This window comes from Staurois parvus, unplaced genomic scaffold, assembly GCF_062004578.1.
Source record: "Staurois parvus isolate SC_StPar_1 unplaced genomic scaffold, SC_StPar_1.0 ptg000122l, whole genome shotgun sequence".
NCBI classification, from domain to species: Eukaryota; Metazoa; Chordata; class Amphibia; order Anura; family Ranidae; genus Staurois; species Staurois parvus.
Window position 1 is genome coordinate 7,986,820 of NW_028317918.1, and position 27,822 is coordinate 8,014,641.

The window sequence follows — 27,822 nt, forward strand, 5'->3', positions numbered from 1 at the left end:
TGACACAAGTGTCTTGCAGCGATCTACGGGTATCTTCGCCCATTCTTCATGGGCAAAGGCCTCCAGTTCAGTCACATTCTTAGGCTTGCGCACTGCAACTGCTTTCTTTAAGTCCCACCAGAGGTTCTCAATCGGATTTAAGTCTGGTGACTGCGATGGCCACTCCAAAATGTTCCAGCCTTTCCTCTGCAACCATGCTCTAGTGGACTTGGAGGTATGCTTGGGATCATTGTCCTGTTGAAAGGTCCAACGTCTCCCAAGCCTCAGGTGTGTGACGGACTGCATCACGTTTCCATCCAATATCTCCTGGTACTGAAGAGAATTCATGGTACCTTGCACACGCTGAAGCTTCCCTGTACCTGCAGAAGCAAAACAGCCCCAAAGCATGATTGACCCTCCACCATGCTTCACAGTAGGCAAGGTGTTCTTTTCATCATAGGCCTTGTTCTTCCTCCTCCAAACATAGCGTTGATCCATGGGCCCAAACAGTTCTAATTTTGTTTCATCAGTCCACAGAACACTATCCCACAACTTTTGTGGTTTGTCCACATGGCTTTTGGCATACTGCAGTCGACTCTTCTTATTCTTTGGAGACAGCAAGGGGGTACGCCTGGGAGTTCTGGCACGGAGGCCTTCATTACGCAGTGTGCGTCTTATTGTCTGGGCTGAAACTTCTGTACCCACATCTGACAAATCTTTTCTCAGTTCCTCAGCAGTCACACGGGGACTTCTCTCCACTCTACGCTTCAGGTAGCGCACAGCAGTCGAAGTCAGCATCTTCTTTCTGCCATGACCAGGTAGCGTTTCAACAGTGCCCTTTGCCTTGAATTTGCGAATGATGCTTCCTAAGGTGTCTCTTGGTATGTTTAACATCTTTGCAATCTTCTTATAGCCATTGCCCTTCCTGTGAAGAGAAATCACCTCTTCTCTTGTCTTCCTGGACCATTCTCTTGCCTTCACCATGTTTGTAACCACACCAGTAAATGTCTAGAAGGAGCTGAGTATCACAGTCATTTTAAAGCTGCCTAATTGGTGCTTATTATGCTTGATTGCTGCTCGGTGACATCCACAGGTGTTTTCAATACCTGATGGAAAGCACCTGTATGAACCTCTGTTCTTCAGAGTGGTAGTCTTTAAGGGGTTGAATAATTGTGGCAATGAAGAAACCACATAAGAACCATTTACTACTGTATTACATAAACAATTGATGTCATTTTAGTTGCATTTGGGTAGTTACAACGTCCTTGTAGGATTTGATTCTGAATACAATTCCAAATGTACACTATAGTCCCTAAACCCCTTTACAGCATTGGGGGTTGAATAATTTTGGCCACAACTGTAAATATATATAAATATGTAACAACAAATTGTTATATAACTAGAATTAATAGTGTAAAAAAATTATCATAAGTGCAAAAAAATATGTAAATGTGTGAACAAAGTGCTGCTGTGGTAGATATATAATTGTTGTGGTCTGTTTCTTTGAACAAGAATTTTGTACATAGTCTTCCCTCTTTTTTTAAAAAGGATGAGATCCAAAAAAATGTACATATTGTTGGTTACTTTCTGCTGTAAAATTCAAGCCATATATGTTGTTATTGATACTTCTCATCAAATCATCAAGGCCATCCTGTGTCCCCCTCCATAGAATCAGGATGTCAGGACAAGGCCATCCTGTGCCCCCCTCCATAGAATCAGGATGTCAGGATACAGGATGGCCTTGATGACTGATATAAAAGAGCGTGGGAGGTGACGCACATCCTTCCGCCTCTGAAGAACGTCTGATGATGAAACACGTAGAACAGGGCTTGGATGTGACGTCACCATGCACGATGGGTCGTGACTCATGGCTGGATGATCCCATTCTCAGATTACACTCATATACTTGTGTCAGTGGCAACACTTAAATATGTGAGTTTTATGGAATGCTTTTTTTTTAAAATAAATATATGTTATGGTTTTACGCAATGGAAGTTTTTCCTCTTTCTTCCTGGTCTATGTATCCATGTGACTTTATATGAGGCGTTCAGCAGAGGATTTTTAGAGATGGAATGATGGAATGATCCCTCGCTGAGCTGTTCTCTGAAGGGTGCCTTAGAGGAAGAGAGATTTCTTTCCTCGTAGATCCTTACTCCCAGAGTTCATGTGTTCTCTGCTGGTTTATAACATTACCAGCCTGTGAGCTTATTTAATTCATTTGGTGGTGGAAGACACATGGTAGTGCATGATAAAGAGAAGATACACGGAGTTTACTATTGGAGATTTATGGTGGTATTTTGTGTTGGAGCACACAATTTAATAATACAGTGACTTTTATGATTTGCACGATTATTTATTGCACAGCAGCACTTTGTTCACACATTTACATATTTTTTGCACTTATGATAGTTTTTTTGCACAATTTGTTGTTACATATTTATATTTTTTATGTCATAATTGTTTATTAGCATGACATTTGTATTAGAGATACTGATTGTTTGAGTTGGGGGGCGGGATAGCGCTATTCTACACATTTTGTTACATATTGTTGTTGTTATGTAATGTAACTCCATAGGCCACCAAAATGCTTCATGTGCCTTACATATGATTTTCATCATTCATCATAAAAGTAATATAGCATACTAATTATAAAGGCAAATGTACTCCAGAAACACAAGTGCACTTACAGTGCATTATACCTCCTAGGTCTTATTTATGGTTCATTAGACTGCAGTGAGATGGACAGTCTCCCTATTATCTTCTAAATGAATGGTAATGTAGAAAAAAATATTCACTTAATTGTTTAACGAAGTGGCATGTATATACTGAACACATTTTCATTGCTGCTTTGAAGTTTATGCACACATTCATGACTTTGGCATTCTCATCTTACTCTTTTCTATATTTGCTAATTTTTTTTACTCAATCTGAGACACTCCCAAAACAACAACATGCTGCACACCCAGAAACATTGGTGACCATACTTCAATGATCATAGCAACTGATATATATCATTTAAGGGTATCTCCACTTTTGTGGGGAAAAACATGCAAATAAAAAAAACAAACATAGCAACTGAGACACAAGCCATATTGTAATTGTAAGTTATTAAAAGTATCTCTCTTTTCAACCTGCAGTGCTGTCATTTTCATTCAAATTAATACAATATGGCAACCTGGAGGTATTCTGTACACAGGTGGTGTATGTAACACCCTCATGCTATTTTCTTCTTGTGTGAATGGCTCAGAAGTCTGCACTAAGGTACAAGTCAGAGTTTTAGGCATCCTCTGCAACAAAAAAGTTTTGGTGAGATGCTTCTAAAGGGTTATTCACATCTAAAAGAATGGAGACCCTGTAGCTTTCCTCATTGGAGCCATTCAGGTGCTTCAGCTGATCAAAAATGAAAAAAATCACCTCCATTCAGAATTAGTATTCAAAAGACATAGAATAATACTCTATATAAGTACCTGTAATAAATAAATAAATAAAAAGAACAAACAGCTATTCCTTCATAGGAGAAACAGATAGGAGTCTGCAACAAAGTTAGTTAAAAACCTTGCAAAGTACATAGATCACCCAGAAGGGATTGCCTTTTCTCTTTAAGCATCACTTGGGATCATTAGTCTATGTAGAGCTTAACAAAGGTGTGATAATGAGCCCTTTAGTTTTCATTTTAGTACTTAAAGATTTTCAAACATAGTAGATAATCTCCAAGGGGCTGGCTGCTGATCATCCCTTTTTCACTTGAAAAAAAAGAATTATCCTCTTACCACGTGTGTTCTTTAGCCACACTGTTTGTATTGTGGCGTGTCCCTCTGCTAGGATGGTATACTGAATGCTCTTGGTTAAATATCTGTTGGGAAGTGACCCACCATAGTCTCCTACTAGGGTACATCAGGTTGGGCAATGGTACAGTACAAGATAAATGGCTTACTCATAAGCAAGGAAGCAGTAGACTTTCGTAAAGTGCTACAAACTGAAAACAGCTTTACAGAACATCCTCTACAAACAATCTTAGTTAACACACCATTTTAAGTGCAAAAAAAATCACAAATCATTTAAAAAGAGCTTCTGAAAATATAATTGAACAGGATTACGGAAGGTAAATGTAATGTGTTAATTACATCCATAGATGTGTTGTCCTTTGCAAGATACAGCTCTCCAAAAACTGTTCCAGGAGCCCAGTGGCTTCTGGTTCATAAGCTCTCTACTTGGTGCCCCTTTATGAATGAAATGGATTTCCATTGCCACAATTAATTAACCCATTACACATACCTATTGATTTTCTCCTTTATTGGTTGCAAAGAAAAGTGATGGAAATGTAGTGGCAATTCCTGATCCCATCCAAAGCTTTTTGTATTGTACTGAAGGAGTGGAAATTCCTGATCCCATCCAAAACTTTTTGTATTGTACTGAAGGAGAAAAGTTTAAAACGTTTGTCATGTTTTAATTGTTTTTTATGTCTTCATTGGTAAGATTTACTCCTGCACCCTTCCTGTCTTGGCAATAGAGTGTCAATAAAGTAGTATAAAACCCTCAACATTTTTTTGTCTAACACATTGAGCACAATAAACTAAACATTTTCCAGTAAACAATTAGTTAAAATTCATACCCTACCACTTAGAGTTTAAAACTTACAACGCTGCTGGTTCTTGCTCTGTCAGTACTGCTTTCCTGAACTTCTTATCTGCTCAGGAAAGAGTTGACAGTGCTTGGAGAAGAGGGGAAAGAGGGAGGAGATGCAGGGGGTACCTTACTATCCTAGACTTTTGGGCTGTGTGTTTCTATTGATGTGCACAGTGTAGGGAGAAACAATTCTAGTCCTTCCATGCAAGGGTGGATCTATAGGATACTGCAAGAGAAATGAGCCACCCTGGTCATGAGCTTAAACTGGAACTTAGGCGAGGATTAAAAGATGAAGAATCTACTTACTAGTGAATACAGACTTCCATTGCCACATTTAATTAACCAATTACACATACCTACTGATTTTCTCTTTTATTGGTTGCAAAGAAAAGTGATGGAAATGTAGTGGCAATTCCTGATCCCATCCAAAATGTTTTGTATTGTACTGAACGAGAAAAATGTATAACTTTTGTCATGTTTTAATCGTTTTCTGTGTCTTCATTGGGAAGATTTACTCCTGCACCCTTCCTGTCCTGGCAATAGGGTGTAAATAAAGTAGTATAAAACCCTCTGCATTTTGTAGTCTAAAACACTGAGCACAATAAACTAAACATTTTCCAGTAAACAATTTGTTAAAATTCATACCCAAGCACTTAGAGTTTAAAACTTACAACGCTGCTGGTTCTTGCTCTGTCAGTTTTGCTTTCCTGAACTTCTTATCTTCTCAGGAAAGAGCTGACATTGCTCGGAGAAGAGGGAAAAGAGGGAGGAAATGCAGGGGGTTCCTTACTATCCTATACTTTTGGGCTGTGTGTTTCTATTGATGTGCAGTGTAGGGAGAAACAATTCTAGTCCTTCTATGCCAGGGTGGATCTATAGGATGCTGCAAGAGAAAAGAGCCACCCTGGTCATCAGCTTAAAATGGAACTTAGGAGAGGATTAAAAGATGAAGAATCTACTTACTAGTGAATACATCAGCTAATGAAAGTGCTAAAGTATAAAACTGAGTTTACTATCACTTTAAAGAGTAAAACATTCCCTTCTGGGTGATCTATGTACATTGCAAGGATTTTAACACACTTTGATGCAGATTCTTGCCTTATATTTCTCTGAAGAAACAGCTGTTTGTTTTTCTGTGTCCAAGTGCGGAGAGAATGCGAATGGTCATGATTTCATAGTTATTAGTCAGCAGCTGCACCTGTAGGACTTGAGAACATTTTTATTGCAGAGAACTCCCAAAACCTGATTGGTATCTTAGTGCAGACTTCTGGGAAAATCAGTAAGACAATCACACAAGCAGGAAATGACATTTCTGGGAGACATTCTGTAGACCATCTGTGTACAGAATGCCTCCAGGTTGCCATATTTCATTACATTTTACAGAAAAGATTTTCAAGAGTTCAAAATTATTTATTAGTTCAGTAAGTAACCATGGAAAGAACAGCAGTCAGCCAATCCTTTCAGGGGCTCAAAGATCTCCCCCTTCCTCAGGACTTAAAGTGTTTGTAAAGGCTACCCTAATGCATATGTGTCAAACACAAGGCCCGCAGGCCGAATCTGGCCCTCCAGGCCCTTTCATATGGCCCTCCCACCTCTCCTGTAGCCACAGCACCCCCCTTGTCTCCACCCCCTACATGCCTCAGCAGTTGACAGCAGAGGGGAGGACATAACTCCTCTGTCAGATCCTGCACTTCTCCGTGTAGCTGTGGAGAGACTGGTCTCTGCACACCTCTGTCTCAGCAGTCGGCAGCAGAAAAGAGGACAGAACTCCTCCATCAGATCCTGCACTTCTCCATTCAGCTGTGGAGAGACTGGTCTCTGCACCCCCCTGTCTCAGCAGTCAGCAGCAGAAAAGAGGACAGAACTCCTCTGTCAGATCCTGCACTTCTCTGTTCAGCTGTGGAGAGACTGGTATCTGCACCCCCCTGTCTCAGCAGTCGGCAGCAGAGAAGAGGACAGAACTACTACAAATATTTAGTCTCTCTGTTCAGCCGCAGCACCACCTCGTGTTCATGTTCCCTGGTGTCAGCATTCAGCTAACTCCAGCTGTCCTCTGGTCCTCCTCCAGACCCAGCTCTGCCACCGGCTTCACAAAATAATGGGGGTGCACTGTGATGTAATGGAGCGTGGGGGGCTTGACTTCTAATGGTGGGAGGGCTCTTGACAATTGGGGAAGAGGGTGCTCTTGACATAGTCTTAGAAATACCAGCCCTTAAGATAACCAACCCTTTGAGGACAACCATAAGGCTGAAGCGGCCCACGATGAAGTTGATTTTGACGTCTCTGCATGAAGCAAAAAATCTTCCATGGTCAGTTCCCCCTCAGCCCTCCCTCCTGCAAATGCTTATCTGTGCCCAATCTTGTTCTAGCGCTCTGCCCGAGAGCAGCAGCGCTGCTCTCTTTCTCCTCACAGGACATGGAGGTAGCAGCTGGAGAAGGGGTCGCTGTGTGTGATCCTGCACTCCTGCAGGATCGAGCTCAAATGAGTGCCTCAAATGAGAATAGCAAAGGTCTTTCTATGGGAAGCACTCAGAAGGGATGAGGAGCACTTGCAGGGAACCCCAGAAGAGAAGGTTCGGGGGAAGCTCTGTGCAAGACCATTGCACAGAGCAGGCAAGTATAACATGTTTATTGTTAAAAAAAAAGCTGAGCCTTTACAATCAATTTAAGTATACTGCAAAGATTAAGGCTCCATTCACACTTGTGCGACTTGTCATACAGCGTTGGACACATAAAGTTGCATGACAAGTCACAGCTCATGTATTTCAATGGAACCCGTTCTAATCTATCAAATCCTGCACTACTTTGGTATGACTTTTATGTGAACCAGAGTCCCATAGACTGCAATGCAGATTCTCAAAAGTCGCATAAAAGTCACATCTTAATGTTATCAATGTGACAGTCGTGCAGCAAAGTCAACAGTCAAAGTTGCATCCAGTTTGCACCCATCCAAAGTTGCGTCAAAGTTGCAATGTAAAGTCGCAATGGAAATCACACACCTTTGGAGTCGCATAAGTGTGAATGGAGCCTTAAGGACTCAAACTTGGCACAGTCACAAGGTTTTTAATTGTTTCACTGTTTGAGAATCAGATATGACCAGGATCAGAGTCACTTTGTGGAGAGCCACTGAACCCAAGCCATGTGGCTCCACTAAGTACCGGTCACACCGGTGTGATTTCAGGTGCGATTTGTTCATTGAAATCGCACCTAAAATCACATCTAATGAATGTGGATGTCAGTGTCTTAACATGTGCGATTTCCTGCAGCGCAATTTCTAAAGTAGTTCTTGCGTTACTTTTTCTGCAGTTTTGTTGCAGTTTCACATACATAGAATATAATGGAAATCGCACTGCAAATTGCAAGAAATCTTCACAAGTAGCAATAACATTTTCAGAAATCGCACAGAAATTGCGTGATTTTAAATCGCAGCGGTTTGACCTGTGTCTAAGGACTTCATTTTTGCTAGAAGATTCATATCATGCACCTCCCTCCCCCTCATCTTTCATTATTATGTGAGCACTTTTATTGTTTCCTAGGAAAGGACATCTAGATCAAGTGCCAAATATAGCCAGCACTTCAGAGCAGGTAATGAATTTGTAGAAATCTGTTGAAGATCTGGCTACCCAACGGTTGTATCAAGTAGCTGTGTCTTTTGGTGTATAGGCATCTTAACAGAAAAAGACAAAAAGCACTTAAGACCCAATGCGAGTCTATTGAGTCCAAATACAAAGAGAGCTGCGAGGCTTTCATCTTTTTTCAGTTTAATGATATTTGTTTATATTTGCAGTCATCGTCTGGAATATTTCAAAGCATTCAAACTGAAATGGATCATGGGAGAAGAATGGGAGCAGCCCTCATCTTGCCTCTGGGATTCTGTTCCCTGTAACATCCCTGTCTCCTCTCTATATAAATAAGATAAATTAGAAGAAAAATAAATCCCTGCTGGCATTTAGTATTTAGCAAATCGCTTATTCTTTTTCATTACTAAAATTCTTTTGATTCCGCATATTAATAAAATGAGCTTTTCAGCATTGCTCATTTCAATACTTTTTATTTGACTGCTAGAGCGATGTCATAGTTTAACAGATCGGTTGTTTTCACTTTTACTTCTTCCATGAAATATATAAACATAAATTCTGTGATGTGGACCTCATTGAAACAGACATTTTCTTAATACATAACTGGGAATAAAAATGATCACTTGGATGGTTTCAATATTTTAAAGCTATTGAGCAATTCTACACATTTCATTTTAAAACCTGTATAGAAAATGCTGTACTGTAAAAAAAAAAATAACTTAGGCGATAAGTAAAGTATATAAGTGGTGTTTTGTTAGTTTTGTTAAATGTGAGAATTATTCATCACCTCTAACCACCTTAGCCTGCTGCACAATGTGCTGTGTAATCAGACTGAAATACCGGGGTTTTATACACCCACCTCTGCTGAGTAATGCCATCGTGTTCCATAACTCTCTGTCCTGACAAGTTCTGGAAAGCTGGCATATACAGTAACTACACTGCTACTAATTCACAATCTTTATACTTATTTTTCTAGTACAGGACCTAAAGATACATTAGCTCCTTCTTGTGCTTTAAAGAGATGTATGGACTTTAAAAAAACAAACATTTATACTCACCTACAGTGCATCCAGAAAGTATTCACAGCGCTTAACTTTTGCAACATTTTGTTATGTTACAACCTTATTCCAAAATCGATTAAATCATTTTTTTCCCTCAACATTCTACAAACAATACCCCATTATGACAATGTGAAAGAATTTTGTTTTCAAATCTTTGCAATTTATTAAAAATAAAAAATGAAAAAAAAAACACATGTACATAAGTATTCACAGCCTTTGCTCAATACTTTGTTGAAGCACCTTTAGCACCAATTACAGCCTCACGTTGATTTGAGTGCAATGCTACAAGCTTGGCACATCTATTTTTGGGCAATTTCTCCTATTCTTCTTTGTAGTACCTCTCAAGCTCCATCAGGTTGGATGGGGAGCATCAGTGCACAGCCATTTTCAGATCTCTCCAGAGATGTTCAATCGAGTTCAAGTCTAGGCTCTGGCTGGGCCACTCAAGGACATTCACAGAGTTGGCCCGTAGACACTCCTTTGTTATGTGGGCTGTATGCTTAGGGTCATTGTCCTGTTGAAAGGTGAACCGTCGCCCCAGTCTAAGGTCCAGAATGATATGGAACAGGTTTTCATCAAGGATTGGTGTATTCATCTTTCCTACGATCCTGACTAGTCTCCCAGTTCCTGCCACTGAAATACATCCCCACAGCATGATGCAGCCACCACCATGCTTCACTGTAGGGATGGTATTGGCCAGGTGGTGAGCGGTGCCTTATTTCCTCCAGGCATGATGCTTGGCATTCAGGCCAAAGAGTTCAATCTTTGTTTCATCAGACCAGAGAGTTTTTTGTTTCTCATGGTTTGAGAGTCCCTCAGGTGCCTTTTGGCAAACTCCAGGTGGGCTGCCATTTGCCTTTTACTGAGGAGTGGCTTACGTCTGGCCACTCTACCATATAGGCCTGATTGGTGGAGTGCTACAGAGATGGTTTTTCTTCTGGAAGGTTCTCCTCTCCACAGAGAAATGCTGGAGCTCTTTCAGAGTGACCATCAGGTGCTTGGTTACCTCCCTGGCTAAGGCCCTTCTCCCTCGCTCATTTAGGCTGGGTGGCCCACTCTAGGAAGATTCCTGGTGGTTCCAAACTTCTTCCGGTTACGGATTATGGAGGCCACTGTACTCATTGGTACCTTCAATGCTGCAGAAATTTTTCTGTACCCTTCCCCAGATCTGTGCCTTGATACAATCCTATCTCAGAGGTTTACGGACAATTCCTTGGACTTCATGGCTTGGTTTGTGTTCTGACATGCACTAACTGTGGGACCTTATATAGACAGGTTTATGCCTTTCCTAATCTTGTCCAAACAACTGAATTTCCCACAAGTGGACTCCAATCAAATTGTAGAATCATCTCAAGGATGATGAGTGGGAACAGGATGCACCAGAGCTCAATTTTGAGTGTCATGGCAAAGACTGTGAATACTTATGTACATGTGGTCTTTATCATTTTTTGTTTTTAATAAATTGCAAAGATTTCAAAACTAACTTCTTTTACAGTTGCATTATGGGGTATTGTTTGTAGAATGTTGAGTAAAAAAATGAATTGAATCCATTTTGGAATAAGGCTGTAACATAACAAAATGTAGCAAAAGTTAAACGCTGTGAATACTTTCTGGATGCACTGAGAGTGGAGGCAGCATCGATCTGATGCTGCATCTGTCCACCACCAGCTCTGCATAGAGAACTGAGCAAACACCACTGATCTCTCAGTTCTTTGTTCCGCTCTGGCACTGTCAGTCTCCTGCTCTCTGCTCTGCCTCTCCAGTGCTCACTGGCTGTGGAAGGTACGTGAACAGCTGGCTCCGGCTCTTGGCGAATCGCTGAGAGGCTTAGTCAGCTGCTAGTCCAGACTGCTGTGTGGATCCCGACCATATGGTCCAGATCTCTTCAGAGCCTGGACCAGCTGAGTAATGTCAGCCCACAGTGGACTTTAGTCCAGTGTCAGCTGAAAATGGGTCATAGGAGTGCAGTTCTTTCTACAGGAAAAGTATAGCCAAAATAACGTTGGCTATATTTATCTTTTAAAATATATTCAAATCCTCACCTTGTAAAACAACTCATTCAGTTTAAAATATAAATACAAGGCAAAATATGTATATATACTTTATACTATGTATATATTAATTCATACTTTTTTCCATTAATAATAAGATGACCTCTGTTCTCATATTCTTAGCTGCTTGGGGGGCTTAGAGAGCTGGGGGTGGAACCTGGAGGAGAGCGTTCTATGATTAGCTGTACTGGGGGGGGGGGGGGAGCGTCAGCACAAATATGATCATTGGTGTACAAGCAGGTTGAGCATTCAATTAGAATGCAAGGAAGAAAACTGATCATGTTGGGATGGATGTACTTCAGTTTGAAATAGGACCAGGTATCATCAGGTGTTTCACACAAAGGAAGCAATGCAAAGATAACAGGATACTTTTTCATGCAAATACATGGTACAACCAATACATATCTGGATTATGAAATGCTGGGGTAATATACACTTTAACCAGTTGTGGACATTGGGCGTACTACACACACCCAAAAAATGTAAACAAAGTACACAGGATGTGTGTAGTGCACACTGTACTACTGCCTCACTGCTGCTAACCCCCTCGCGCTTGCCTGAAATTACCCCCTATCAAAATAATAGCAGTGAAAATATTAAGCACAGAGCAAACTATTGGTGCTATATAAATCCTGTATAATAATAATAATAATATTATTAATAAAAGACAAAAGCTGTGAAAGCTGCTGTTGTCAGAATGAACTGCCTGACACAGCGTTTATAAACACTGGTCAGAGCAGACTAGAGAGATACAAAGTAATATTGTTACATTCATCAGCAGATCAAAGGGATAAGCTTCAATCTGCACACGATGTCAGATAAAGTAACTTGACCAGTGAATAAAAAAGGTTTTTTTTTCCTAACTTAATTTCTTATTAACCCTTACCTTACATGAAGTAACTCCTTTTTCCTCATTTTTCCCTTAACTAATATTTTCCTGCTTGATTTTTCTAATATTTATTTTTGTAATCATTAATATTTAGTGATTGTAAAGCTTATTTTTTTTAAAATTAAAATAATAAAACATATACTTATACTTATTAGCTCTATGCAATGGTATTGCACAGAGAGGCCCCGAACCTCCTCTTCTCGGGTCCCTTGCTGGCGGTTTGGGCTTCTCCTCTTCTCAGTACGCGACCATAGTTAGACACTACTTTGACAGGTGTTAGTAATACTGTACAGATCATCAAAACTCCTTTGCCTGTCGAAGACGTCCATTAGGATGAAACGTTTGTAGGGCGGAGCCTAGCTGTGATGCAGTCACAGTGATGCGGTGGTGGTTTGTTTGAAACCTGTATACCTACACTGTCTTGTGAGTAGTTTTACCCTCCTAAAATAAAGGAGGCACAAAGTTTTCAACACAGGGACGGACTGACAACTCATGGGCCCTGGGGCAATAGGGGATCATGGGGCCCCTGTGTCCTTGCCCAAACTCAAAAAAGCCTATGAAAAAGGTACCAGGGGCATCTCATGGGGCCCCCTACTGACTCCAGGCCCTCAGGCAGTGCCCGAGTTTCCAAATGGTCAGTCCGCCCCTGTTTCAACACTATGGAGTTTTTCATGTGCTTTCTTTCCTGATGCTGCCGAAGCTGTTGATGCTGAAAACCATTGTCTGAGGAAGTGTTGAGGGCATAGAAGGTCACATTTGTTGACTGGGGAATGCTGAACTTGTTTAGACCTCCATGGTATTGGGGTCTGGGAGTCCGGTAAGCGGCCTTATTACTTCTCTGCACACTGAATTTACTATTACCACACAGAACATGGTAGCACATCTATGGCACATTATGTTGTGTGACTATATACTCACCTGTGGGACTTTATTTACATTTGTTGGATTTCCTGTTTCACAATTTTAAATATTTGATTCACATATGAAATATTATTGTTATTCATGAACAGTATTTATGGCATGATAATTTGATCTTAAGGTGATAAGATCATTTTTTAACTCATTGAGGAAGCGTAGCATAGTTTATTTTACTATTACCACCACTAATAGTACATGTCCACTTGTGCAGAAACTGGGATGAATGGAAGGCTTTGAGGTCACATGACTGAAAATAAATAAGTGAAATAAAGGTATTTAAGTGGCTTTTTTAAAATCAGCATGTAGCATCTAATCTAGACATGTTTGGACTGCTAAGCTGGTTGCTGACATAGCACCCCGAGCCAAGGGTTGAGTTACCATGTTGTTGTTTACTCAAAAGTCTGTTGCATAATGCCCTTATGATTAACCCTCTGGTATACTCTTATCAGTTACTGTTTACTGTTCTTGGCCTTAGACCATGATGGGAGTCTCATGTAACACACTTACAAAAGGCCTTTTTGTTTCCAATATTGGTGTCAGGTCGAGTCTCTACAGGGTCCTACCAAACACCCAAGGCCAATGAGATATGGAGGCCCAGGTTACCAGGTGAGCACATCCAGGGGAAAGTTTCCTGCTACGTCAAGCAGTTGGACTCTTCTCACAAGAACACTAGTCATCTAACTACTTCCCTACCCAGTTACTGGCTGTACAGTTATTTTCCCAGAAGGACTCGTCTATCAGTATGGCACATTCAGGAGCTGTACATACCTTGCTTTCAGTTGCCTACAGAATATCACAAAGGTGAGCTTTGGTTTCTTGTGCCAGATTCAGAGAACACATCACAGAGACACATATACTTTGAAACATGTGCTGCACAAATTTATATACTGTAAGAATGAACTGGGTCAGTCCATTTACCTGGAAGCTTATCCATACATTTGGTTATTATGTCCATATCTTGGTTAAGTTAAGAACATAGCTTATCTCATTGTTGGGTGTCACAGGAGGGGTGTTGTGGTACTCACACTTGTAACGGGTTTCACATAGTTATTTCTTACTACTTTTGTCCTAACTAATGACCAAAGTTTCCCAATGTAAATGGGGCTTAAACACCCTAAAGTGGAACTCTAGACCCTTCTCTTGCTAAGGCCCAACTAGGCAGGTGGAAGCTGTGGTCATGAGAAATCTCCAGCTTAGAAGTGAGCACATGTCGTGGCACTATTAACTCTTTGTGTCTTGTCCACTTTACAGCCGTGGTACACTTGACTAACTGTACACAGTCTTTCTTACAAAGTGAGAAAATAAAAAATACTGTGCAGCGCTACACATCAAATATAAATAAATCAACTAGTGAATACTGTAAGTGATCATAATCATATGAAAAGTCCCAATACACAGAGAGAGTGCACAATTCCTCCACCAGATATCTGCTCACCTCCAGCAGCATGACCTCACATCATATTATGCTTGGTCTAATCGCACTTTTGGTCCCAAAGTGAACTCTGAAGATCAATTTGATGAATAATGGATCCCAATGGCTCACTCCAAAGAACCCCTTTCACCGGTAGTAATCCTGGTAAATGAAGACCAAGGGTCCAGTAACTGATCTGACACACCACCTAAAGAATAGAGGTGAATGGGGCTCAGTATTATGTTTTATTTTCTCATCTTGATTCTGCCCACATATGAGACAGGGTTTTTGTGTTTTAGCAGCTACTTACATAGTTTGGGGGGTGGTATTGTATACACTTTAGATGCACTTTTAATTTGATCCATAGTAGCGCGTAAGGTTTTTTCACTACTTTCTTACAATGTGCAGCACTTGTGAGGGGATGCCACAGAGCCTGCATCCCACTCTCCAGCCCAGCTTTGATGCCACCTCACTCCCAATGACATGCCATTGAGGATCCTCTTGCTTATTCTTCTATGTGGCATACAGTTAGATACAATGGGGCTCTGTGATGTGGGTCCAGCCCCAGCATAGGCCATCAGTTTCTAGTGAGGGAGTTGCGCTCAGAAACCCCCTTACTACCAGAGCGCTTTGTCATCCTTACCTAGGCACTGTGCACATGATGGCTGGCAGCCTAATCACCAAACAAATTACCGGTTACTCATGGCAATGGCAATCAGATCTTCTACTTGCCGCATTCTTCATTTGATTTGATTTGGTAATCAACATCCCCAGATGTAAACCTTGTTCTTCTGATATACCTCACATGCACTCCTCTGTATGATCTCCAGACCAGGCATTTAGTAACTTTGGGAAACTCTTACTGAAGCTTCTTGCAAGTACAGAGTTAATAGAACACAGTTTCTCACAGTTTATCACAGACACAGTTCCAATTCATCCTAACTAACTCGGGCTGCCCATGTTATACCTCTAGCAAGGAAGAGTCGTCTCTGTACTGGTTCCAACATCCAAATTGGGTACCCCAAAAGGCAGAGCACATGCTCCCCTCAGAGTCTTGCAGCACAGCTTTCTGCTAATTCCCATGAGGAAGGCCCCCATAAAGAAGACCTCTCATTTTTATATATGGGCTACCAAAGTGGCAGAACCATGAATACCCAAGAGCCAGCAACCTTAACCCTTTCCAAGCCTCCCCAGGAAGCCTGCACAAAAAAAACTCACTAGCATGTAATTTATTATAACACAGTGCAATACAATAGCGAGATGTAGTGTGCATCCCAAAAATAGACACCTGCCTTCATCAGTCCAATAGCGGCTATGGAATCCATCCACTCAGATGGACCCATCCTCTCAGAGTTCCCCATCAGGCTCCTCCCAGGCCAAAACCAAAATCTTTGGCCGCTGCACCTCTTTGTGCGAGGGGTGCAATTTGCAGGGGAGGGAGGTTACTAAGGCTTAGCGTTACTGAGTTGTACTGAAGACGGAATGTGCCTGGTATAGACATTCTGGCCACAGAGTCGGCCACCTCCTACTACAAATTAATGTACCAGTTCCCAACAGGTACATAAATCTGTTGCAAGTGTAGCACTACCCCCCCCTAGGAGTCGCTGACGTTTGGGTCCCTCTATAGTAACCAGTCCTTGAGCTTTGTTTTGGAGCTTTATTAGGGGAATTGAACTTGGATGGGGTAAGGGGTGCATGGAATGCCCATGGGTATTGGCAACAGAGGAGCAACTATGTACAAGTCTTTACAGCAAAAAGTCTCTCTTGGAGAAATAGATAGCATGTCCTGTTGTACCACACCAGACCCCAGATGAATCTTCTCCTCATCCAGCTGTACTGGGTAAATCCCTGGGCAGGGGATCCAGTGCCTGCCCTGCAGTGTGAACAGTCCCAGGTAGAAAGCAAATACAGTTTCTCACTAGAATGCCTCTTTCCCCTCACTGGCCCAGGGGGTGCAGGTTTACTCATTCAGTCCTTTTCCTGTACTGCTCGTGGGTGGTGGCTGCTACCAGGCCTTCTAACTTGTTCCCTGCTGCACAGGTGGTCCTAGCTCTGGGGGCTGGTGAAGGCCTGAGCTTTCTTCCCTCCAAGGTGAGCTCCTCTCAATCTGGGCCCCCTCCCAGGCTCCTGTTCTCCAGCCTCACTTCTCCATCTTAGACCCGAACTCTCCTGCCACTGAGCACACTCTCTCACTCTTAAGGGCTGTCCTGTTCCCATGACAAACCTCCTGTTGGGGATTGGCCAGGATCCCTCCAAAGTGCATATCAGCCACTTCTTACCTCCGCACACTAATTCTAGATCTTTCTCCAATATTCCAGAGCAGGGGAAATCTCAGAGAACTGGTCTGCAGCGCCTCTCAGCCCCTGACCACAATTTAACCCCTCTGATTATCACACCTGGTCTGCTGACTGAAGATTAGAAGTCTAGCTCCCCCTAACTTTCTAGGAGGGTGCTACACAAGCACTGATACTTGTGGTGTGTGGCGTGATGGAAATCTAAAGGGCGTCTTCGACACTCTTTTTTGAATTTCAGGGATTGCTTGCAAGTTTAAAGCCTTTCTTTTCACAATGCACTATTACACTGGAAGCATGAGCTACAATTCGAGATTTCTATGCATATCTTGCTGCAGGTGAAATATTGCAATACAATGGTGCAAATGTAGGGAAAAAGTTTAGCAGATTGGGTAGTCACATACATCTGACACCTTTAATAACTCAATAAGGATATTATAAGGACAATTTGAAATAACAGTAGGTGTTATTTACAAATGACAAAAGAAGAGAAGACTGCAATCATGTCTGACAGCTAGAATGCTTCTCTATATCAGAATTATAACATTTCTTTTTATACTAGACTCCAGCTAAAACTGTTGTTGGAGCTTCAGAATTCTATAAGTGGATCTTTTTTTCCTTTTTTTCTTTATTTGTTTTCCCAGAAACAGCAGGAACCCGCAAGTGGAAATAAAGAGCACTTGATTTCCCCTTCATTTCCCCCCTACATAATCCTCTTGATGCTTCCCACACATATGCACAACAAACACAAGCATAATGCTGGATGTGATTGGAAAAATAAGTTCATATATCTTTGAGTCAGACGCTTTTTGTTTTGTTTTTTTTTTGCTTCTCACAGCTCTAGGGAACGTCTCGCAGCTCTTCTTTGACTTACACTACTTAACGGCCTTTAAGATCCCAAAACGTCAAACAAAGTTCTGACTACCTGTGTTTAGCAGATGCAGTCGCCATGGAAATGAGTTAATCTCTTATTTTGTAAAACTCATCAAATTATTTGTGATAAAACCTGTTAAACAAATTAACTTTCTTCCACTTGGGATTGTACTTGGCACATTCACTGAAATATTGACAGAAATACCTGTTTCTGATGGCGTCCCTGATAATGCTATTTGGCTGCCCAGCACGTACAGAACACTTCTTTCCTTAATTGCTGGATACGGTTCTTAGTGCTTGTTCTTATTTCTGCACTGCAGAGTTTAGACAAGTATTTTTTTAAAGGGTGAATTCATCCAAACTGAAATATCAGTTTTAGGTAGATTCTAGAGAGTGAAAACCTAATTATTAGTTTATAATATAAGTATGTCTAAGCCCAAGGACAAAAGTGTAAGATATTGTAGCGTACTCGCCATTAGATGAAGTAGCTACATTATTTTGTTTTTCTGCAAATACAACCACCAAAACTGCAAGATACAACTGAGGACTCATCCAGGTGAATTCATCAAGAGTGTCTATGACACTCTAGAATTCCATCTTGCCTCTGCATAACAAATGTCAGTGTGGGCGACTGATTTATGTACCTGTTATAAACAGGCACATGAAAAAAGCACGCTAAGACCAGTGTGTAACTATGGACACTCTGTCCTCAGTGTAGCTGAGCTTCCCCCTGCCACTGCTGCTTTCACATGGATAGCACAACACTGGTTGCAAAGAGGCGGGAGCAGTTGTGGCAAACATGCTGCCTTCACAAAGTTTAGAGAGACAGGCACTTTGCCTGTCTCTGCATGCCAAGTTAGAGTTGGTCTAAATTACCTCCAGTTTCATTAAAGGAGTTCACCTTTTAACAAAATATAACTAATGCACATTTTTTTGCAGGGAAACAAATGTGCACTTATTATTTTTTGTTTGTGGAGCCTCTAAAACAGGGGTCTCCAGACTTTCAAAACATAGGGCCAGTTTACTGTCCATCAGACTTTCGGGGGGCCGGACTGTGGCCATTGGGAGTAGAAATTTTCCCGGCATCAGTGGGAGTAAACAACGCATCTTTGGTATTAGGGTGAGGAATAGCGCCCCTTCATTTGTGTAAGTGGGAGGAATAGTGCCCAATTGATGGTGTCAGCAGGAGGAATTGTGCCCAGTTGTGTCAGTGGGAGGAATAGTACACCATCATTGGTGTCAGTTGAGGAATAGTGTCCTATTGTCGGTGTCTTGGGGGGGAAATAGTGCCCCATCATTGGTGTAGGTGGCAGGAATAGTGCCCCAGCATTGGTGTCAGAGGGAGAAATAGTGTCCTATTGTTGGTGTCAGTGGGAAAAATAGTGTCCTATTGTTGGTGTCAGTGGGGGGATATAGTGCCCCATCAATGTTGTCAGTGGGAAGAATAGTGCCCCATCGTTGGTGTCAATGGGAGAGGAAATAGTGTCTTGTATCAGTGGGAGGAAAAGTACCCCGAGGGCCAGATAAAGGCAAGCAAAGGGCCACATCAGGCCATTGGGCTGAAGTTTGGAGACCACTGCTTTAAAGCATTACACCAGAGATCAGCAGATCGCTGGTGGCAAGTAGATCTCCTTCTGACCTGTCAGTGTATTTGCCTGCTCATGCATCCCATACGGGCAAGCAGATACTTACTGACAGGAAGGCTCAAGCAACTACCACAACGCTGTGGAGCACAGTGGTAGTTCATTGAAGAGTACAAGCCGAAAGCCAACAATGAGTGAATCAGTGACTGTGAATGAGTGATGTGGCCTGGTGGGCGGAGACCCACATGGTCACATTTCTTTAAAATGGTGACAGCTAGCAGAGGCAGGGGGGAGATTCCCGCTAGCTGTCACAATGGGGATCAGGGGGTGCAGGGGCTGATCTGATCGTAACGTGTTATATGTTACACCCTGAATATGGGTGTAACATGTAACATGTTACGAAAAGTAAACTTATCCTTTATCTATTATTAATATTATACAGTATTTATATAGCGCCAAAAAGGTTTGCTCAGCACTGTACATCATAGTGGGGGGACAGAACACGAGACAATACAGTAACAAAACAATACACGAGGGGGTTTGAGGGCCCTGCTACTATGATCCAAAGGTAATTTTTTCAAAATTTGGTGTATTAATAACACCACTTTGTAAAAGTGGGAATATTGAGAACAAACTGAGTATTCTGCATGTGCTACCAAATGGGCAGAGAGGATTTATGAATCTGAGGCAGGCCATTTTAAAGGGCCATTTTGCCAGTAATATGTCATACAGACTTTATTGAATTCTCAGATTGTCTTTATATTTAACACAGTGAAGCAGGATCATACATGGTCCAATGATAAGTGAAACTTTCTCCATAATCAGTAAGATGTGTGTCCAGATCTCCTCAACTGCAGCTGTGGAATATTGTGTGTCTTTACAGAAAAATACCTTTTGATTCTATCAGAAATCTAGGGTCCGTGTGACTTCCTGGGCACGCAACTAAAATCTCAAACAACGTTATCAGCTTTCCCAGCTGTCTTCTACAAACCCACTTTCCCCTATGTAATGGAGGCAAGGAGAGGGTGTTTGGAATCCAAATCAGGAGGGAAGCGTAGGGTGGTAACACTGCTCCTGCATTAATATAGTGTGGTGAGCGTTGTCACCCCATGACAGGAAGTGTGCTATTGACTGGATGACCAGTCAATAATTTCTAAAGTAGTTTTAATTATTTTAAATATGCAGCTTTCACTGATATATTCCCAGGTGATCCTGCCATAGAAATACTTTCTTAGTCATATCCTGTTATAGGGTTACAACGGCCTGCCCTTGTCTCCCAGGAGTGCATTGTCACCGTGTCACTCTGGCTTCCAATGGAGACTACAAATGGCTGTTTCATCACACATTACACAGGAATGGACCATTTTTTCACCAAAAGGGAACTCAATGTCTAAAATGCCTTGAAGTCATCAGTGGAACATGTAGACATAAAAGGAATGCAAAAAGGCAGCTGGAGAAACTGATTTGCAATAAAGAATGAAAAAAGAGGAGAAAACATGTAAAAAATGCTAGTTTTTTTATATGGTACATGATGCTTTAGCAAATTCAGTGTCATTTACATATACTTTAATCCAGGGGTGCCCAACATGTGGCCCTTGGAGCCTTTTTATGTGGCCCTCCACATCAGCTGAATGCAGGAGTTTTGGTGCAAAAAGTGCACCACACCTGCGAGATATAATAGAAATCTAGGGCAAAGCATCGCTAACCCGCAGGTGCGCTGCTCTGCACTTGCGGAGCGGGTAAACCTGAGGGCATAAGTGTGAAAGCAGCCCTAAAGAGGGCTCAGGACAGTAAGGCCTTGTTTAAATTTGCAGTTTGTGTTTTTACCCCCCCCCCAAACATTGGTGTAGGGTCAAGGGTTGCAATGGTGACCCCACCCCATGCCCCAAGGGACCCGTACAGACTCCTTGTCACATTCTGTTTTACACTTGGACAAGAGGAGTGGCATATACAGGAACCGATCATCTCCATTTTCCTCCTCCAACTGCTGAAAGCCTGCTTCTCCTCCTCTCCCTGTCACTGGCATTTAGCAGCTACAGGGGAAAAAATTGTTGATTACGCTATTCAAAATAAAAAAATTCAAAATTCTGAACCATTTCATTTCATTGTGGCCCACAACCGTTTACCAAATCACATAAGTAGCCCTCACTCTTCAAACGGTTGAGCACCCCTGCTTTAATCAAACCTACTTACATTTCTCACAGGCTGTATTAATAATATGCACTTTCTATGGCCATTATTGTTTCTATTGTGTCACTATATACCTAGTGACTGCACAACAGGGAACCACTGTGATATATTCCTTATTGTTAATGGGGGCCTTTTTAGTGACAGCTGGCATTGAGAACCAGTAGCCACACAAAAATGAGCCAGCTGGTGGCTCCCAAAGTATAATACAGTATATACCAGCCTATTTCAACCAGTGTGCCCAGGCACCGTGGGGTGTCCTGGAATTTTTCCAGGGGTGTCTTGGCAAAATGCCTAAAAATTTCCCCAAAATTGTATATAAGCCAGCAGGTAGATCAAGCCTGCCTTCCAGTTACAAAAAACCATAGGCTTTCATGTGAACCATTACCACCTTCCAGCCACCGGAATCCTAACAACCAATGACACCATCAGTTGATATGAAGGATGTTGGTCGCTTGCACGGCATTCTTGTTTGACTCTCCCCTGGCCTCTCTGTTAGTAATGGGGTCAGATTAGCTGAATGATAGAGAATTTGAGGAGAAGAGAAACATTGGAATACTAATCAGTATCGGTGTGCAAAAGTGTATTTGCTTTTGAAAAATAAATCCCCTTTAATGTTGGGTGTCCTACATGTGTGGGTGTTGCTGCATTAAGTAAAACTATTAGAATAAATTTTTACATTTTAGAATGGGGTGCCTTGAGACTGTCCATAATTTTAAAGGGTGCCTCAAGATTGTTCATAATGTTAAAGGGCGCCTTGACTGAAAAAAGGATGAGAAACACTAGTATTTGATTCACCATTGCATTACTGAATATTTAATATTACTGAATATTTAATCCATTAATGCACTACTCATTGCACGGAATATGGTATTACTGTATATTCCATACCACGATTTTTGTTATATTGTTATATTGTTATTTATTGTAAATGGGCCATTTATGCACTTCTGGCTGGATGCTAACTGCATTTCATTGGCTCTGTACATGTACTTTGCACAATGACAATAAAGTTGAATCTAATCTAATCTATATACAAGACATAACCTGTAAAAAGACATCTTTACCACTGTTGAGCTAAGGGTGTTGGCCACCATAATGACTTGCATTTTGAGATGGAACAGTAAAGCATAAGCATTGTGTAGCACTAAAAGCGTGTAAAAGAGTGTAAATATGCGAAAAAAATGGCTTCCCCCATGTAGATAGGTAATTGCAAACAATAGACAGAAACATGTTTTCTTAAACATTAGCACACCAAAAACATTATTTACTTGAAGCAAATCCTTCAGTTACACATATGTTTCAATATCATTAAAACAACTATACTTAGAATACATTTATCCATGCAGTCATAATATACTGGGTATGATTTTATTCTAGTGTAAGTTTTATAATAAACCAAGGGAAGGGAAGGTTTATGCAAAACCACTTAGAATGTCGGATGACCTGCTGTTTATTTATAGATATCAGTCACTACCCTGAATACATTTCATTCAGTCAAGGTAATGTTGCTTAGCTAGTGCTCTAAGAAATGACAGCTTGTGCTATGGAGATGATTTCCTTTACGTTTTGAATGTGTAACCCTCCCTCTTTGCCGACACTGTCATGTAAACTGGAAGGAAGCAGTAAGGCTGGTAAATTGGCAGCAGGTGAACGCACTTAATATTAGCTGGATGATGATACTAATATTCTGTAGGTGGCCATATGCATTAATGTATAATGTAACGGCATTATGTCTCAGCACAGTTTAGTCTTGAGAAAGAAAGGGTGGATAGATGCTGTCAATGCTGAGATGAATGGATCTTTTTTTTTTTCTCACTTTCAAATTATATATTTCCAGTCCACTGCATGCATGTTTCAGAGGTGAGAGATGTAAATGCCATGGATTCTTGTTTGGATTAAGCTTTCCAGATATAATCTAATATATATTGGGCTAAAGGACAACTAACAGAGAATTGAACTGACTTAAAAAAAATAAAAGGAGAATATAATTCAAACCCCATACTGCCCCTGGAAAAATGTTACTTCTATCTATTTTACTGCACCATGGATTATGTGATGTCATCAGGGAACAGATGTTCTTCTTCTCTCAAGTCATATAAAGTGTGCTGGTTATTTTATCTTGAAATTGTGTTATGTTTATTAAAATGGGACACAACACAAGGAGCGATAGTATTTGCAAATGTAGCATTTTCTTAACCGTCAGAAGATGAAAAATGCTGTTTGTCTTTGGGTACAGTACATGATGATTTTCCACAGACTGGCTACATTACATTTTTGCAGAACAGTGAAGGCAACATCAATAGTGGATTATAAAATGAATGATAATGGAGGACACTTTGGGACTATACATAATCAGTTTATTAAAGGAAACCTGCAGAAATGGAAACACGCAGAATGCCATTGCTGAACTCCTTGCAAACATTTCAGCTGACTGGCTATCTCTGCCATCAATATTTTCTGGTTCATTGGCCCAGAACAGGCAAACAACCAGTGAAATAAAGGCTGCTTATCTGCATACTACCATCAGATACCATGAGTGAGAAAATATCAAAGCCACTGGATAAACCTAATGACTAGGCAATTAGCATTTTTAGAAGGAGAGGCCATTAAAAGCTGCCCATTTACAGTATGTTGTCAAACAATTTCTCCTTTTTGCCCCCTTTTGGCCTGTTAACCAATTGAACCCAGGTCCTTTTTTTAGACAGCACAGGGGCAGTGGCTTTGTGTATCAGTGGCATTTTAAAATGGTGGTTCTCTTCAGCTCTGATGGCTTCTGGTACTGGAACTGCCATCTGTCAGTGACAACTGAGATCCAGCACTAAGCCCAGGAGGTGAAACAATCAACTTTGGTTCTTTTTACATTGAGCTTTGCATTGTGTTTACGTTGGAAGGAATGTGAAGTCAGGGGTGACGCCACAGCACTTCCTTTGTTGCAGCTCTGCCCAGCTTCTACCTGCAGCAATATATCAAAGCAAAAGCAATCTATTGCAGGCCGAGTACAGGCAGCAATCTATCTCTATTAGAAGCCATCTCTGTCTGCACAAGTATTGTGGGGAGTCCGGTTAAGGCCTTTACTGACCAGATCCAGACCTCCCAATTTTTTAGCGACTGCAGACCTGTAAAAAAAGTTGCTAATCTGTGTCCTCATCAATCCAGCTTAATCTTAATGCTAACAATTTATGAAAAACAATTTTTTCCTCTACAAGCATTGCAAGGGAAATAATACGTTCACTCTGGGCTTTATCATTCCACTACATTACATAAAAGTTGCACTAATGTTATTTTATTCGGCAGACTTTGTTGATGGTATTTTGTGGTAATTACATAGGGGTGTACAAATTACATAACTGTAGTGTTGGAAAAAAATTGAAGAAATTAACATTTTTCAAATTTTTATTATTTATTTCCAATACCAAGAAAAAATCTGGGTATCTAAATTTGCTACCAAATTAGAGCCTTATTGGTGCTCAAAATAACCATTTATAATACATTGGGGTAGACTACAGATACTAAAAGGTATAATGTGCAGAACTGAGAAATTGGTGAAATGAAAAAAAAAATACACCCTGGGACTCAAGGGCATTTATGGAAAAAAAGGGCACAGGACACGTTGTTAAATATGCAACTAAAAGAGTTGTTATGTTTCTTTCATGTCCTGTGCTCAAATCTCATCTGTGGGCTATAGAACACTTCCCCCGTGTCACAGAGATGAGAAGAGTATGTAGGCAGGTGCACTTTGCTTCCTCCACTGTAGCTGGTGTTCAACCAGAGCATTATTGCAGCCAGAGGGGAAGTCAGGACTAACCTGGTTTCTCTATGGTTTCTGGATCCCCTAAGGCAGCATTCCGGTTGGCTACGTTGCATATAGGTCACCCCTTGTGGTCATCTTGAGACAGCAGAGTCTTTGTAACCACTTGCCGCCCGGCCGTCATTTGACCAACACTTCATCCCTCTGGGAGGGCGTCACATGACGTCCTTTCCGGATCACGCTTTGCACGTGCCCGCAGGGCTGGGTGAGATCTGTCACCAGCTGTGTACCTCGGACACGGCCGATGACAGATCTGTGTACGGGCCCCCTTTCATGCCATTCATTGTATATAACTGTGTCTACCTGTGAATGGTCACAGCGATCACATGCACAGGCTGGGCCAATCACAGCTCATCTGTGTCATGTGATTAGCCGTGGCTAATCACAGCTAATGACAACAAAAAAAGCCTGAATTAATTGATTTCATTCAGTTAAATGCTTGCTTATAAGCAATCAAATTGTGTAAAAAAAAAATCAAAAATACTGATCACTTCCCCAAAGTAGTACAATGCTACTATGGTACCATTATACTACTTTGGTCATAGTGTAATATGAAAAAAATCTTAAAAGAAGAGAAATTTTTTTTAGAAAAATTATAATTTTTTTTTGTACTGTTACCAGTCAGTGTCCCAGATCATCGCCACACCAGTTATATGCTGACACTGTACTGCACTGGTGACAGTATGTAAAAACAAAAATTATTATTTTAATTTCTTCATTTTTCAAAAAATTGTGACAAAAAAATTACAACTTCAAAAAACTCGCCATGCCTCTTATGAAATACATCGGACTGTCTACTTTGCAAAACGGGGTCATTTGGGGGATATCTGTACTGTTCTGACATTTTTGGGCCTCAAGAATTTAGACTGGCCATCAGTACTTCAGGATTGATCAGATATGTCCCATAGTTTGTGAATTCTATAACTTCCCTGCAGACTAAATAATAAATACTGATTTGGGTTATTTTCACCAAAGAAATGTAGCAGAAAACATCTTGGTCTAAATTTATGAAGAACAATTATTTATTTGCAAACTTTTATAACAGAAACAAAAAAAATGTGTTTTTCGGCCTTTTTTTGTTAATTTTGCAAAAAATAAAACCCCAGTGGTGATAAAATACCACCAAAAGAAAGTTGTGTAAACAAAATGATAACATTTTAATTTGGGTACAGTGTTGCATGACCACGTAATTGTCGTTCAAAGTGTGAGAGCGCTGAAGCCTGAAAATTGGCCTAGGCAGGAAGGGGGTAAAAGTGCCCGGTATTGAAGTGGTTAAGTTCCTGCCCCCAGGTTTTGGTGCTCATTTCACGATTGGATAAGAGGAAAAATGATAGTGGCAGGGAAAGGTTCCTGACAAAGAGGGACAGGCTATAAACACGCCATTCTACTTAGAAAGCCTCCCCATTGGGACTGGACTGGCCAGGCTGCCGCCTTATGAGACCGACACTGTCAGTGCATCTAAACCTGCTGTATATGCAAGTCACTTGGAACTGAGTGTTTCCCTGTTGTCTCCCCCTAGACTGTTTGTTGAGTTGAGCCTTTCATTCAATTCAGGTTCTCATTCCTGCACCTGGCCTTCATGTAATTACTCTGCCACACCACACTGCACCTATGCACAAGTGGCGGTGTTTTATTGTCCTAAATCATGTCCTGTTCTAAAGGGATAAAGCTGAGAGGATAAAACCAGTTAATATGCAGAAATAGGAGAGAAGACAGGCAAATGTAAAAATTATGGAAAAATGATTGCTTTCAGTATAGCTTCAGCAAAGAAAAAAGCATTGAGAAGTAAAGAGAAGCATTTTGTGTGGTGGTACTCCTATTTCTGGTTGCTTGCTCTCAATCATATAGGCCTACATATCACAAAAATGCCATAAAACAAGCCATAATAATCATCTCATATATCAACCTGGTGCCTCCCAAAGACATACAGTACATACAATATATATTGGGAGGATTGTGATGACCTTTGCTCACAGAGGATTTTCACAAAAAAGTATGCAGACACCTTACACGTAACTGCTAACTGTCCTGGTCTTAACATGATTATCTAGATATTGAGTCCCTGAGAGGAACAGAAAATGTCAAGGAAGACTATGATCTGTCTATATATGACCACAAGGGGTACAGAGTTCATATGGAGCAGGGTTTGGGGCTTTGTGTGTCCCAAATTTTATTTATTAGAAGCAATGCCTTTTGTGAGGGAAAACATTTGTTAAAGCAGCAGTAAACAATAACAAAAAATTAGGCCCCCACAGGTTATAATGTAGTCATAATGTACTACTATATACCACATACTAGCACATTATGACAGATTTACCTGCACACAGAGCCCTCCAGCAAAGCACTGTCATGGCTCCCTGCCGCTTCCATCTTCACACTGTTTTCCTTCTGAGTTTGCTGACTCCAGCTGTAAAAATGGCCGGGGCTGCGAAGACCTCACTCCCATGTATGCGTGGGAGCCCTGGCCCAAGCACTTAAGGTAAGGCAGGGGTATGCTGTCCCTTCAGAGAGCATGCACTGGTGATGTCACCGACTGCAACCCATGCGAATAACTCCTAAACGGT

General features: G+C 41.2%; 1 protein-coding gene across 1 annotated transcript in view; it reads left to right on the forward strand.

The window, feature by feature from the left end:
* The window catches only part of LOC149467138 (UPF0462 protein C4orf33 homolog), a 136,604-nt gene extending 127,968 nt beyond the window's left edge, over positions 1 to 8,636 (forward strand). The window contains exon 7 of the mRNA XM_089672211.1: positions 8,393 to 8,636. Within this exon, the coding sequence (XP_089528337.1) occupies positions 8,393 to 8,519 (127 nt within the window). The 3' untranslated portion in view covers positions 8,520 to 8,636. The remainder of the gene's footprint in view (positions 1 to 8,392) is intronic.
* The last annotated feature ends 19,186 nt before the right edge of the window (positions 8,637 to 27,822 follow it).